Source organism: Quercus suber, unplaced genomic scaffold (genome assembly GCF_002906115.3).
Source record: "Quercus suber isolate HL8 unplaced genomic scaffold, Cork oak 2.0 scaffold_698, whole genome shotgun sequence".
NCBI lineage: Eukaryota > Viridiplantae > Streptophyta > Magnoliopsida > Fagales > Fagaceae > Quercus > Quercus suber.
The window spans coordinates 82,186-97,474 of NW_027070139.1; the positions used below are offsets into that span (position 1 = coordinate 82,186).

A 15,289-nucleotide genomic window follows, 5' to 3' on the forward strand; every position below is an offset into this window, starting at 1 on the left:
AAGACGAGGCTGCTTCATTAATTTCAGTCAGCAATGAGCCAACAATATTCCTCCACACGGGATTTTCTTCCAATAAGATTGTTGTTGGTATTTTAAAAAGGTATTGCTGGCACGTGTTCCAATAAATGTGGGAGTCCTAGTAACATTAAGATATCTAGGAAACTTCTTGGAAGGACTCCCACGACACAAATGTTCCAATAACTCTTCTCTTTATAACCCGGTCAATCGGTCATCATGCTCGTTGGCCCGCATGCACGAAAATCCCTAATTCTAAGTCAAGTTCACACTGCAGTCTGCAGGTTGCTGTGCTGCGTTCTAAGCCAACTAGCCAAGTGCAAGCCTTTGATATATATATATATATATATATATATGTAGGGACTCAATTTGGATTTGACTCTGAGTACGAATGAGTTTTCAGCCCAACAAGTCTAAACAATAAATTTTTAGAACATGGGTCCAAGAACTAGTGCTGTATGACAGGAAAGGTTATACTCATCAAGTAACAAGAGATACTTTAGGTTCATTCCTTGAGAAAAACTCTCCTCGGCTTTCTCTCAGTCTGTCTCTCTTTTCTTTTTTCTTTTTCTTCTCGAAAAGCCCCCTCCCTACAATTTCATTCGTTTCTATATTATATACTCCGTTCTCCCCTCCGTTTCTATTGTACACGTGTAGTTTTTATCGTGAGAGCTATTTTCTGTCCCATCCAGCACCTACCGGAACGTTCTGCTCAGTGGCCATAAAGCTGCTTAGTCACTGTTCAGGTATCACCTCTACATTAATGCGGCCAGAGGGTTAACTGGAACGCATTTAATGTGGAGGTGATGGCCTTGGAAGATATTTGCTACCTTCTCCGACTCCCTCTTAGGTATACCCAATTTCCAGTTCAGATACAACTTTGCAGAGTCTCCTCAATAAAATGAAAGTTACATTCATCTCGGACTTTGGCGTCCTCGGACGTACGTTATGCCGTTGTATACAATATCCACTCTTTTCTCCTATATTATCCATTTAATAATAATAAAACTTTTTTAGGCTATCCTCGGATAACTAAGCGTCCTTGGATTGGGCCGTTGGGCCCCGAGCCCACTTCTGAGGATTACTATATCTTTTTAACCAACAGGCCCCACAATATATATATACATTTTTTTTTCCTAAAAAAATAGCACTTATTTAAATAGTTCAGAAATATAATAAAATATGACAATATTTTTACAATATTATTTGTTTTTATTTGTGGTGAATCTTAGTCTAATAAAAAATTTAATACCTCAACTGTTTTGAAACTTTTATGGTAATATATTGTGTCCTAATTCAGTTGTAATTTTCATTTTGTAAATTTCCTTGCATGGACACGTGTCCCACTTTACCTTTTACCTTTATTTATTTATTTATTTTTACTTTTTTTTTTTTTCTCAACCACCCTTATCTTCTTCAACCTTTGTATTCTCTCATCCTAATGTTCGTTCTCTGCTTCTCATCTTCTTTCTGCTTCTCATTTTCTCTAATAGAGCTAGCTTTACGTTCCTTGCCATACGGCATTCTACTTAAAGAAAGTAAGATCTCATTAAGCTTTGATAACGCTCTTTCCAGGTTTCCATTTTCTTTGTTCTGCAACTTTCTTTGTAACTTTTCCACAAAAAAGCTAGTTACTAAGTTTCCAATGGCTTCCACTAGCTCCGAAACACCTTCTTTATCATTGTCATCATCTTCTTCTTCAATTCCTGGTTCAAACTACGACGTTTTTCTCAGTTTTCGGGGTGAGGACACCCGCCATAGCTTTACAGACCATCTATATGAGGCATTTAGATGGAGAGGCATTGAAGCCTTTAGAGACAGCGAAAAACTCCAACTAGGACAAGAAATTGCTTCTGAGCTCATCCAAGCAATAAAAAATTCCCAGTATGCAATCGTTGTTTTCTCAGAAAAATATGCCGATTCTAGGTGGTGCTTGGATGAACTTGCTGAAATTGTTGAATGCAAAAGAAATAAGGGACTTAAAGAAGTGGTGCCCGTCTTTTACCACGTAGATCCCTCCGACGTACGGAACCAGACTGGGCCATTTGAAAAAGCCTTTGACGAACATCAGAAAAATGACAGAATCAACAGAGAGAAGATCCATAAATGGAAGGATGCGATGAGAGAAATGGGGAATTTATCCGGCGAGCATTTACTTCCACATCAAAGGTAAAATCGTGGTTTTTTTTTTACAAACATTTTTTACACTGTTACACACGTTTAAGGCATGTACATCTTGTATAAAAAGTTATTTCTATTTTAGAATAAGAATTTACACTTCTTTTTTCAATTTTGGTGAGGTTAGGTACCGTTTATTATGACGAAAATAATAAAAAAATCATTTTTAGTTACTGTTTATTTTACTGTTCATTTTAAAATTATTGTTCATTTACCTTGCACTGCAAGAGGCACTGAGCTGAAAAAAAAAAAAAAATTGGGCAAAAACGCAAACGGAGCAGACATGAGACGCGATCCAAACAGACCCTTAATGTGGTCAATAACTTTTATGAATGGGATCTTAGAATTACGAGAGTATCCTTGATAGATCTACTTAAGTGAGCATGGAAATGAGGCTGCTGCTTATGAGATAGGGCTAATTCTCTAATGGCCTGTTTGAATGTTTAAAAATGGAGGGGAAATAGAGTAGAGGGAGGGAGAGTAATCTAATTATCTTGTTTGGAAGTTTTTTTAAGGAACGAGGGGGAAGAGTTTGGAGGGATTTGGAGGGGTTTCAACTCTCTCTAGCCCCCCATTTTTAATTCTCCCAAATTGGAGAGATTTGGAGGGGGAGTATATAAACTATTGACCAAGTAAATTACCTAATTTACCCTTATTATATTAAAAAAATTATACAAGGGGAAGGGTTAATTACTCCCTTCCCCCTTACTAATTTTAAAAACATCCAAACAAGGTAGAGAAAAATCATTCTCCTCTACTCACCTCTCCACTACTCCCTTCCCCTCTACTCCCCTCTACTCTCTTCCCTCTCTAAACTTCCAAACAAGTCATAAGTTTCTAATGAAAGTTGGGATCAAGCACAAGGCTGTAATGTGCATTATGTGCAGGCTTAGAAGCTCGTGGCAGAGTACTGAAATATTATGTGTATGATGAAATGTCTTAATATCACTATTGGCTTTAAAATAACATTGGTGAAGCACTAAGTGAGGTTTCAAGTCTGACACTCTCATATGCATATTATTCTATCTTGAGTCTTGACCTAGAAAATTTGTATATATATTTTACATACATTTTTATAAAAGTAAGTGGAGGACTATAGGAATATTTTTATAAAAATTATTATATAATCCGAATTAAATGGCCAATTAAGAGAAAAAAATAAGATCAACTTTTTATTGATGGACTTTACGTTTTCTTTCCTATTCTTAAATTGAAATATAAATAGTAATTAATATATTCTTTTTGATATCAATTATGAGTTGAACGTTGGCATTAGTGACTTTTAAATCTTTCCTTAAACATATTCTTGCCCAACGTTTTATACTCTGTTTGGATTTGAGGGGAGTAGAGGGGAAGGAGGGGGAATGATTTAATTTTCCATGTTTGGACGTTTGTTTTATGACTGATTAATAGTTAATAGTGATTATATCTTAGAATTCGTTTCCACAAATAACAAGTTCTAATGTTCTATACATGAATAACGTTACTAATATTTATATGACTTTTTTTACTGTTTTGATTTGTGAGGATAGTCAGAGGCAGAGCAATTGAGAAGAGGAAAAACGGGAAGTCATTTATAAACTCATTATAAAGAATTTTAAATGGAATAGATTCATTACAATATTATAAGAGGATCCTATGCCCGGCCATAAGTGTTGAGAAGAGAGAAAAATATCAGTTTTTGTTACTGATTTTTCACGCAACATCAAATTGTTAAAATTCTTGCTCAGTCAATATTCTCTTCTTTTGAAATAATATTATTGTCGAGTGCTTCTTATCCTATAAGTGGTGTAAGTTTGTAAGGATAATTAGTAATTTAATTGTATTGTGGGGCGGCACGCATAATTGCTAGTCTACTAGATGGTGTGTATTGTCTCAAAAGAACGACCTAGTCCGCATCTTAACTCCATCACCTCAAACTCATGAAATTGACAATATTTTATTTTTCTTGTTATAAGATATTATGATGCACACCAACTAGGTCTTTTTTATTTGTTCTCTAATTAGTGAAATATCACTGTTTAAATAATTATTCTATAAGTTATGCGATGTAATTTATATATTAATTTATGTTCTTAGTAACAACACTTTCTTTACTTGGCCACATGACAACTTTCTTTGTCCCCTGTAGAATTGGACTTTGTGGTTTTATTTTAGGAGTATTATTTTGAGAGAAGAATTGGACTTTGGTTGAAGAACATTGCATGTGTAGTTTGTGCCATGTATATATTATATTATACACTTTTAGAGTTCCCCTTTTGCGTTAAGATTGTACTTTTGCTGAATGTTTCGTCACTAAACTAGCTCTGCCTCATCAAATTATTGTTCTGCCGTATTCTTTGCAGGAGTGAAGCAACCGTTTTCCAAAAAATCATTCAAAGGATATCTCTTGAATTGGATCATAAATTCTCAATTGGTTTCGAGCACCTTGTTGGAATGGACTCCCGTGTGAAGGAAATGTTGGATTTTTGCACGCGTGAAAGGTTGGATTGTGTCCACTTTGTTGGGATTTGTGGGATGGGTGGAATTGGCAAAACAACTCTTGCCCTAGCAATTTATGGTAGAATTTACAGTACCTTTGAAGCTTGGTGCTTTCTTGAAAATGTCAGAGAAGATGCCGAAAGTAAAGGTTTAGTTTCTTTGCAAAACATACTTCTTTCTAAGATCTTCATAGGAACTGAAATAATTATACATGGTTTTTTTGAAGGAATTAATGTCATAAGCAGTAGACTATGCAATAAAAAAGTTCTTATTGTTCTTGATGATGTGAATGAGGAAAAACAACTAAAAGCATTAGCAGGGAATGGTGATTGGTTTGGTCCAGGGAGTATAATCATTGTAACAAGTAGAGATAAGCATTTGTTGAGAAGGCATGGAGTGAAACATATATATGAAGCTAAGGAGCTGGATGAATATGAAGCTTTGAAGCTTTTTAGTTGGAAGGCTTTCAAGAAACCTCATCTTGAAAAAAATTATGTGGGTTTGTGTATGGATTTTGTGAGATATGCTAACGGCCTTCCTTTAGCTCTTGAAATTTTAGGTTCTTCATTGTTTGGTAGAAAACTTGATGCATGGAGAAGTGCTCGAGATAAACTAGTAGCAAACCCTAATAGAGACATTATGAAAATACTTTTTAAGTTCAGATGGGCTAGATGACGCACAGGGAGAATTGTTTTTAGATATTGCGTGTTTCTTTAAAGGAGAGCGAGTATATTGCGTAAGAGATACTTTAGAAAGTTTAGGTCGCTATCCTGACTGCGATATTGATGTTCTTACGGACAAATCTCTCATAACCATAGCATCAAATGGAACTTTGATGATGCATGATTTGCTACAAGAAAAGGGTCAAGACATTGTTCGTTGTGAATCCCCTAAAGAGCCTGGTAAACGTAGTAGGTTATGGTGTTACAAGGATGTCTTGCATGTATTGAAAAATAATACTGTAAGTAGACAAGTCTAAACTCGAATTTTGAGAAGTATATATATTATTTCAAATTCTATCAAGATTTTTCCTAATTTTATTGTTCTTGGTTTCTAGGGAACAGAGTTTGTTGAAGGTATAGTCCTAAAGATGCCTGAGGATAAAAATGAACGCTTAAGTGCTAAAGCCTTCTCAAAGATGAAAAATTTGAGATTTCTTAAAATTGGTTATGTGGAACCTCAACAAGGCCATAATAGAGGTCACGTCCAACTTCCAAAAGGCCTCATTTATCTTTCTAATGAGTTGTGCATAATAGATTGGCATGGATATCCTTTAAAATCCATGCCAACCAATTTCCAACCAATTAAACTTGTTGAATTGAGAATGCATTGCAGTGGCATCAAAAAATTATGGAAAGGAATTATGGTAAGATTTCCACTTATGCTAATTTGTAGTTCCTTTGTTTTCATTAAGGCTTGAGTTTGTCTAATTATTTATTGGTTTAAAACAGATTTTAAACAAGCTTAAACTCATTGACTTGAGCAGCTCTCAAGAGTTAATTGAGATACCGGATCTTAGTGGAGTCTTAAATCTTGAGAAATTAATTCTTCAAAATTGTACAAGACTATGCAAGATTCATGCATCTGTTGGAGATCTCAAAAAGCTTTTTCAATTGGATCTGAATGGTTGCAAAAACCTTGTGAAATTGCCAGAGAACCTTGGAAATCTTGAAAGCCTAGAGGAGCTACACGTGAGTGGAACTGCAATAGAGCTATCTTTGTCCTTCACTCTCTTAAAAAATCTCAAAAAATTATCTATTGGTGGATGTGCACGGAGACCAGGTCCCATGGGCATGTTAATGCGTACTTTATCAAGCTTATCCTCTTTGACATATCTTAATCTAAGTTATTGCAATCTTCAGACAGTCACTGATGCTATTGGCTGCTGTTTGTCATCTTTAAATCATTTAAATCTAAGGGGAAATAAATTCGATTGCCTTCCTAAAAATATCATTCGATTATCAAATCTGGAGATTCTTTTTTTGAGTGATTGCAAGGATCTACTATTACTGTCAGAGCTTCCATCAAATATTAAGTATCTTGAGGCAAAAGGTTGTACAAGACTATGCAAGATTTATGCATCTGTTGGAGATCTCAAAAAGCTTATTCAATTGGATCTGAACGGTTGCAAAAGCCTTTCAAGTTTTCCTAATACAATTTGTAGTTTGATGTCTCTAAAAACTCTCAATTTATCTGACTGCTCAAGACTTGTGAAATTGCCAGAAAACTTTGGAAATCTTGAAGGCCTAGAGGAATTGGATCTGAACGGTTGCAAAAGCCTTTCAAGTTTTGCTAATACAATTTGTAGTTTGAGGTCTCTACAAACTCTCAATTTACCTTACTGCCCAAGACTTGTGAAATTGCCAGAAAACTTTGGAAATCTTGAAGGCCTAGAGGAGTTAGATGTGAGTAGAACTGCTATAAGAAGGCTACCTTCATCTGTAGTTCTCTTAAAAAATCTTGAAACACTATGTCTTTTTGGATGTGATTTCCTATCATCTAAACCATCCAATAAGCTCCTCAATTTTCTTTTTTGGCAAATGAGTCCAGATCGCATGGGCATGTTAACGCGTACTTTATCAAGCTCATCCTATTTGACAGATCTTAATCTAAGTTATTGCAATCTTCAGACAGTCCCTGATGTTATTGGCTGTTTGTCCTCTTTAAATCATTTAAATCTAAGGGGAAATAAATTCGATTGCCTTCCTAAAAATATCACTTGATTATCGAATCTGTACAATCTTTTTTTGAGTGGCTGCAAGGATCTACGATTACTGCCAGAGCTTCCATTAAATATTAAGTATTTTGAGGCAAATGATTGTACCTTGCTGGAAACATTACCTTTTAGACCAGAAGATGTTTTCAGTCCCCATCTCTTTCTTATTAATTCCGTCAAACTGATCGAGAATCAAAGTTTCGGTGACATGTTATCAACAATGCTGGCACGTTACATTCAGGTATCTCTCTCTCTCTCTCTCTCTCTGTCTGTCTCTCTCGTGAAGTTCTAAACATCTTGATTTGTGTGTTTCAGAGTCCTTATTATTTAAGTTACCAAAATTTTATCATACCCAGAAGTGAAATTCCGAAATGGTTTAACCATCAAAGTGAGGGGACTTCACTGAATCTACAAGGGCCTTCAGATATTACGGGAATCGCTATGTGTGTTGTTTTTGCAATCCGCCCCCATCTTTCACTTCACCAACCTCCTTCGGAAATTTATAGTACTACACATAATATTGGTCTTTCCTGTAATGTCAATGGATATCAAATTCCTGAGGAAGAAATGTTAGGGGTTGGTCTTTCTGAACAGTTTGGTAAGATTGATTCATATCACCTTTGGATAAAATATTTTCATCTCAAAAGGAAAAGGGGCACGGAATTGAGTCAAATCGATGCTAATCGATTGAGTCAGATTAAACTTGAAATAAGCCACGCCGGTTCAGGCTTGGTGCTGACGAAATGGGGAGCCCGTTTGGTATACGAGCAAGACATTGAAGATCTAAAAAAAAAACATGCCTGGGTCCAGCAGCTGCAGCATCACTCCTTATGAGGATAATTTAGACGATTCAGCAAAGGATACCAAAATTAAGCGAAGTCGTGATGACTTTGAAGGAGATGGGGCAGGACCTAGTGGAGAAGGTCCCTCTAATGAAGTAGACGAGCCACAGCCAAAGCGGATACATACAACACCCTAATCTAATTGAAAATTGGATTTGGAATTTATGCATACAAGGACAAGGCGACTCTAATTGTGAGGAAGAGGAATCCCAGTGACAATGGTAGCATTGATGACTCTACAATGTTCTATCTTTGATTTTTTGTAAGTCATCATATTTCTCTCTCTTACTGATCTTGTTTGTTTGTAGCTGTATTTTTAATTGTTTATTATTATTTAAAAATTCATTGGCTTTTGCTTGCATATCGTTTTCTTCTTAACTTGTGACAAGGCCATATGACTTTAAGTAATTGGTTTACTAAATCGTGCCCTAAGAAGTTTTCTAAAATGGTTTATTAATGAATAACAGATGCTTAGTAAAACCCTAAGTAATTTGTGATTCTTCTTTCTGCTAGTTGCCTTAGATTGTGTACGAGGAAGTTTTTGGACTTTGTTGGAATGGAGAAACTATGTCATACTCACATTGCTTGCTGACGGGAAAGCATGTACATCTATTGTATGGTAGTCATTTTTGTTCAATTGTGTTGGAGGGTAAATTCGGCACTCTTGTTGCTCCTCTTTTTTTTTTCTTTTTTTTTTTTTAAATATTATTTACTACAATTATATTCTGATTTTTTAAAGATCTATTGTGAACCTATCTGTTCCTCCTGTTCTGTTGGTTGTGGCCATTCTATTTGGAACCTTCTCACTGTAGCATGATGGATATCTGTTTATCCATGTTATCCAGAGGATGGCACTACTTTCCTGTACGTACAAGTGACATTCCATGAACATGATCAGCTTTATAATCCTCTAAGATCATCTGCAGCCATTGATGTACAGATGGAATTGAGTCCGCTCTGATATTCGAGGGTGAAGCAAACCACAATGCCCTTGCAAATGGATATTTGGTAAATAAGTGGCCCAATGTTTCTTCTCCTTCTTCACATATTACACATCCTGAATTGACAGTAATTTTTCTTTTAACAAGTTCAGTCCTAATGGAGGAGCCCATTGTGTAAAAGTCACCATCTTTCTCACTCTAAAGAATATTGTTTATTTGTAGCTGTATATTTATATTTTCTTCTTAAATTCATTTGCATATGCTTGCATTTCTCTCTTTTTAATCAGTGAGAAGGGCCATTTTATTGGACTTTGTTGGTGAGGACAAATTGTTGCACTGCTAGCAGACAAGAGGATAGGTGCAACTGATTGTGTGCTCATCATTTTTGTTCAATTATGGGAGGGTAAAATCCACACTCATTTTAGTCTCTCCTTATAGTATTTATTACAATTTCCCATAGGAGAATGCAATAGATGCTTGCAATCCCAGTGTCGTCGTAAAATCAAATGGAAAGAAGAAATTGCAAAAATCTGCACTCTTGTTGCTCTTGATGAGTATTATTAATTTCTTTCTGTAAAATATTTGTAGTTGAGGGATTATCTGCTATCAACTAAGGATTCATCTTTATTGAGGATTCAATTGCTAGAAATTTGCCAATCTTGACAGTGCCGAATTGTGGGTTAGTCTTGTAAATTCTAACATGCTGATATGTAGAGTTTACCTTGTGGGAAATTCTCAGATTGTTATTATTTTTTGTTTTTTGGAATCAGTTCGGTCGCATTGAGGTTTCAGTTGTAAGCTACTTCCCACTTTTGATGGTGCTGAAGTGTGGGAGAGTTTTCTTATTCCCTCAAGAGCTTGAATAGTTTGGGCAAACAATCATTGACTGCTCTACTGATGAGCCTTCTCACAATATGGATTTCATCCATCAATCAGTAGCAAATGATACTCCAAATGATAAGCAAAAGAGTGAAGCTGGATGCTCCTATGAGGACCCATATCCTTGACGGTTGAGAAGACTTCTTTATCCGGAGCAGATCATTAGAAATAACATCTATTTTGAGGACCAATGGTAATGATATGGATTCTGATGTGGGTCACTTGCTGTACAATGTTGATGTTATGGTGTGGCTGTATGTTTGTTGTGATTGACATTTTGTATCCAGCAATATGAAATTACAGTTGTGCTCTGGCTACTGTGGAAATGAGTGTGAATGTGTTTTGGTGTTTTGAATGTAAATGCTGGGGTTTGCCTAACTCTTATTTGGTTCCTGCATTCACTATGATTTTCTGTCCCTCCTGTCTCGAGAATGGATGTGTGACTAGAGCCTAACATTTCAACCCTTTTTTTTTCTTTGATTTGGCTGGTTTCTGAATAATTAGATACTTTATGATTCACATAAGTTTAGCGCTCGCACCCACTCACAAAAGACACAATTTCTTGTACTTGGGTGGATTCTAGTTGCTTATTCTTGATAGATTTTATTACTTTCTTACTTTGATTTAATTAAAAAATGAGCACTGAAGCCTGGAGATGCATATTGGTGGAAGGGTTGAATATTAATTCTGCTTTCTTATGTATATGGATCTCTTGGTTACATAGATTTGTGTGCTCGTGATCTTCAGATTATATAAAATAAAAGACTAGTTTATTACTTTGTCCCTTCCTGTATGTGGCTCTGTTAATGAATTGGACATTGCAATAACTCACTTATGTTATTTACTCCCAGAATTTGTAGCCTATAACATGGTAGTGTCGTCACTTCAGGAAGATTGTGTCTACAGTAAATTTGGACTGCAAGTTGGATCTTAAGGCCATTGCACTTCAAGCTCATAATGCAGAATACAATCCCAAGGTATGGGACGTTTGTGGGCATGGCTCTCTCTCTGTCTCACTCTCTCTCTTTTGGGGGGGGGGGGGGGGGGGGGGGCCATAGTGCTGGGTGTTCCTTATCTATTTATCCTTTGTTGAATCCAGTCGACATTGGAATATATTTGTTTACTTTATGAGGCTTGTTTAAGCCATTGATTTTCTATGAATTCAATGACTCCGAAAAGCTATTTTTCCTTTTTGTTTTCTTTTTTTTCCCCTGTTTTTTTAATGGTTTTTATTTGACAAAGATGGCTAAGCTTGTTTCTTGTTTCACTTAGAGTTGTGTTTTGGGTTTTATATCAATAACATTTAAATTTTACATTTGTTGTGTTCTTGCAGCGTTTTGCTGCTGTAATTATGAGGATAAGGGAACCAAAAACCACAGCCTTGATTTTTGCCTCTGGGAAGATGGTAAGTTTTGACCAAGCATTTGGTACCTTTCTAAGTACAACAGTAGAAGTTCTCTTTATATGCTGTTTTATATGCCTTTAAAGTGCCATCTGGGTTTGTTTTTGTTGTTATCTCTCTCTCTCAATCAAAAATCTCTATTCTTGAAGATTAACATGTATGGTTCATTGATCTGTACTAGACTGATAAGTGAAAAATGAGCCCATCTATGTGTCATTTACTTAGAAATTTGTGATAAGAGAAAAATTGTCTTTCAATTTGTGGATGGATGAGGCCTATAAGTGCTACTTGTTCCTCCTGTTGTTAAATGAATCCACTATTTTAGCAAATTTTCTTGTTTGGAATCTTAAGTTGGTGTTTTCTATCTGAAAGCTTGCTATGTTGTTCTCTTTAAAATAGACATACATGGTTTGGCATCTTTGCTGTTTTTTTATTTCTAAGATTTTTTAATGATTATGTGAATACCAAATGTTTAGGTTTGTACCAGAGCTAAGAGTGAACAGCAGTCGAAGTTGGCAGCATGGAAGGTAATGGAACAAAGTTATAAATATAGTTTTGGCAGCCGACTTCTTGTGTGTACTGGAATGAAATATTTTAGTGTTAGTGCATTCCAGTGTACTTTTCTGGGATTATCCTTTGTGTGTGTGTGTATTCCCGCATAACCTCATTCCAATATTAGGGCATACCAATTTTATCAAAATAACCTTGTCGGTCTGAAAAGTTTTCAAAATAGAATAAGAATTGGTATCTGCACAAAACAGTAAAATTAGCTGAAGCAATTGGAATTGGAACAGATCAATGCCCCAAATCTTTGGCAAATGTTACCTTAGGGTTGTGTATCAGTGTGGTAACCAGTACAATATATTCAGCTGAAATAGTACAGTATTCAACTTTATAATGCATGCCTTTAAACCTTCAGGCAGCTGCATACATAGTTTTTAAACATAGGGCCATCTGGGAGATGCAGAAGAGTATCCAAAACCCTATAGCTTGTTGTTTGTAGTTTGGCTTTAATTTTCAGATATCTCGTCTCTTCAAACTAGCACTTAAATTCATGCAAATGTGGACAGAGCTGAACGGTGAAATTATACACGCCCATATGCTTTACAAGCAAACTGTTCCTTGTTTTACAAGAACGTGATTAAAAATGGTTAATTCCCTGCTCACATCATGTTGTCACTGAAAGAGATGCAAATTGTCTTAGGATTTAATGCTGTTGTTTTAATATTGAATTTCCGAATCTGACATTGTATCTCTGCTTTTCAGTATGCTCGAATTATACAGAAGCTTGGTTTTCCAGCTAAGTTCAAGGTAAAAATTAATTTCAGTGCAATTCTGTGTCATTTATGTATGTATATGTAATAAAACATACTGACACATGCAGCTTTGGTATTTTACAAAGAATTACTATTTGTTTAACATTGATGCTTTTCACTGTTATAGGATTTTAAGATTCAGAACGTAGTTGGTTCATGTGATGTTAAATTCCCCATCAGGCTTGAAGGACTGGCATATTCCCATGGTGCTTTCTAGTGTAAGTGATGGCTGTGTGTCCATCTGTGTTAATTGTTCTTACTGTTAAATATCAAGAGCTGTTATTGGTATTTGTGTGTGAATTATTAGACTTTGGAATGTAATTACCAAAAAATAGCCTGTGCAATGTTCTCCTTTTCCTTCCCTGACCATTGAAGCGGCCATGATTGGAGGATAGGTTGTCTTATGAGGCCATTCTTGGAATTAAACACTTCCATGGAACCTATGATATGCATAACTGCATGCACGCATACTATGGAAAATGAAGTTACATGTAAATTGAGCCTTTCAGAAGTTAAAATTATTGCAAACATTATTGTCTGGACATCAAATAGCCAGTTGTAATACGGACTTGGCTGGAAACAGTAGAAAGATTGTTTTGTAGTAATGATTCTAAGAAATTGGTTGGTGCCCGTGACATTTGAAATTTATTTTAGAAGTATCCCATTTTAAAAAAAAAAATTACTTGCTAGTGAGCTCTAGCCTAAATGGCACCTCCTCCCCTTGTAGGAGTGGGTGAGGTCATGGGTTGGGTGGGTATAAGAAATACTCAAAAAGGATTTGATAATTGTTGAGTCATAAATGATTCTGTTTAGGTATCTTTTTGGACTTGCAAATTTTTAACCATGTTTTGTAACAATTTTACAATTTTTAAACTTTGAGAATTGAAATTGATTGTGTTCTCATTCTGGTGGTCAGTATGAGCCAGAGCTGTTCCCAGGGTTGATCTATCGCATGAAACATCCAAAGATTGTGCTGCTTATTTTTGTGTCATGAAAAATCGTTCTTACTGGAGCTAAGGTGATATCACTAGACTCCTTTTTTTGTGTTCTGGCCTCCCAGGTTTTATATGCTATTCTGGTTGGATCTGATCAGCATTGTTTCATTTCGAATCTTAAGGTGAGAGATGAGACCTATACAGCCTTTGAGAACATATACCCGGTGCTTATGGAGTTCAGGAAAATCCAGCAATGGTATGTTGCACAATTGTAATATTTTTGTTAAGATCCATGGTGCAGGGACCAGATTATTCATGCTAAATCCAACTCTTATTTACAGATTCCTTGTTAAATCTTTCAGTAAAGGGTATTTATGTTCATAATACCCTTTAACATCAGATTTATTAGGTTTCTGGGGAAAGGTTGGCTTAATAAGTTCTTGGGGAATGGGTTTGAGTCCTTAAAATTTCGTAACCCTTTTAAATTAGATTTTTTAGATTAAAATTTGGAAATTATGACTGGTTGGGACTGTCATAGATTGTAGTAGCACAAGTATTTTTCATTTCACATGAACTTCTAGACTATTAAATTGAGCACTGCAGATTAAAAGATAATTTTGGGTCCCATCATATTTTGAACTTGATTATTTCAAGGTGTTGAGGTTCCATTTAGAGGTTGTTTACTGTAAGGGTCAAAAGTGGTACACATATCACTAGTGTTGGTAAAAGAGTCAAGTGCACAGGTCTCTTGGCGCCAAGGGCCCTAGGCGCAAAGAGCAACTGTGCACTTGATTGAAGTAAAGAGCACCTTTTTCAAATATATTATCTTATAACCTCTAATAGAATTATTCATGATATATAATAAAAATAAAATAAAAACTCAAGCTTTTTAATATTTTGTATAATGTTTGTAAGTTCAAATTTTACTTTAGTTATTTCAATTTCTTAAAATTTTAATATAGTAAGTCGAAAATAACAATTAATGGACAATATGATAATAGTTTAGTCATAGAAAGTTTAAACATAAAATTTTATATAATTATCTTGTGCTTTAAAAAATACATACGCATGATAGTTATGATCAAATGATGTATATGGTTCCATCAACATACATCTAAAAGGCCAAGACCAAAAGCATGAGAGAGAATAGTATATTAGCCTTGTTTTTATCTTTTGACATGTTAATTTTTTTTAAAAATTGCTTTTGTAATACGACACCTTAAGAATAGTTTTTGTATGATAAGTCAATGGTCCTGTCCATGTCATTTTCTTCGAGATCAAACAATTAACTTTAATAATATATATCTTTTTTAGCAATAAAATAGAAAAATGTGTCTAGGTGTGCTTTGTGCTTCTTCAAAAAGTGCCCAAAAAGCGTGTCTAAGGCGGGCTTCTTGAAACAGGCTTTGCTTTGGCCAAGCGAAGCGCTTAGATTTTGGGGCTTTGAGCTTTAAGCTTCAAGGTGCACTTGGTGTACTTTTAACAAAACTGTATATCACCTCTGGCCAGATGGGATTCAGGGGATTTGATGGGGGAATTGAGGATGTTAGGAGAGTCCTGTCCTTGGCTTCTCCCCCTCTGTAG

The 15,289-nt window shown here is 35.5% G+C and overlaps 2 protein-coding genes across 2 annotated transcripts; both read left to right on the plus strand.

The window, feature by feature from the left end:
• Positions 1–1,410: 1,410 nt before the first annotated feature.
• On the plus strand, positions 1,411–8,910 carry LOC112010617 (disease resistance protein RPV1). Its single transcript, XM_065766323.1, is given in 7 exon segments — positions 1,411–2,184; positions 4,539–5,331; positions 5,333–5,635; positions 5,732–6,040; positions 6,126–7,631; positions 7,706–8,494; positions 8,746–8,910. Coding segments are annotated over 6 exon segments (3,954 nt in total). The 5' UTR covers positions 1,411–1,660; the 3' UTR covers positions 8,225–8,494; positions 8,746–8,910.
• A 1,343-nt stretch (positions 8,911–10,253) lies between these two features.
• On the plus strand, positions 10,254–15,289 carry LOC112038691 (TATA-box-binding protein 2). The gene is made up of 9 exons (XM_065766286.1): positions 10,254–10,306; positions 10,942–11,029; positions 11,386–11,457; positions 11,931–11,981; positions 12,721–12,765; positions 12,898–12,963; positions 13,687–13,740; positions 13,831–13,961; positions 15,109–15,289. The coding sequence occupies exons 1-9, from the start codon at positions 10,254–10,256 to the stop codon at positions 15,287–15,289; spliced, it is 741 nt and encodes a 246-aa protein (XP_065622358.1).

Excerpts from the sequence above, each read along its gene's own strand:
- LOC112038691 (XM_065766286.1), top strand. The coding sequence starts at position 10,254 with ATGGATTCTGATGTGGGTCACTTGCTGTACAATGTTGATGTTATGGTG. Across the intron at positions 11,030-11,385 it reads ATGCAGAATACAATCCCAAG|CGTTTTGCTGCTGTAATTAT; the intron begins GTATGGGACGTT and ends GTGTTCTTGCAG. Across the intron at positions 12,766-12,897 it reads GTTTTCCAGCTAAGTTCAAG|GATTTTAAGATTCAGAACGT; the intron begins GTAAAAATTAAT and ends TCACTGTTATAG.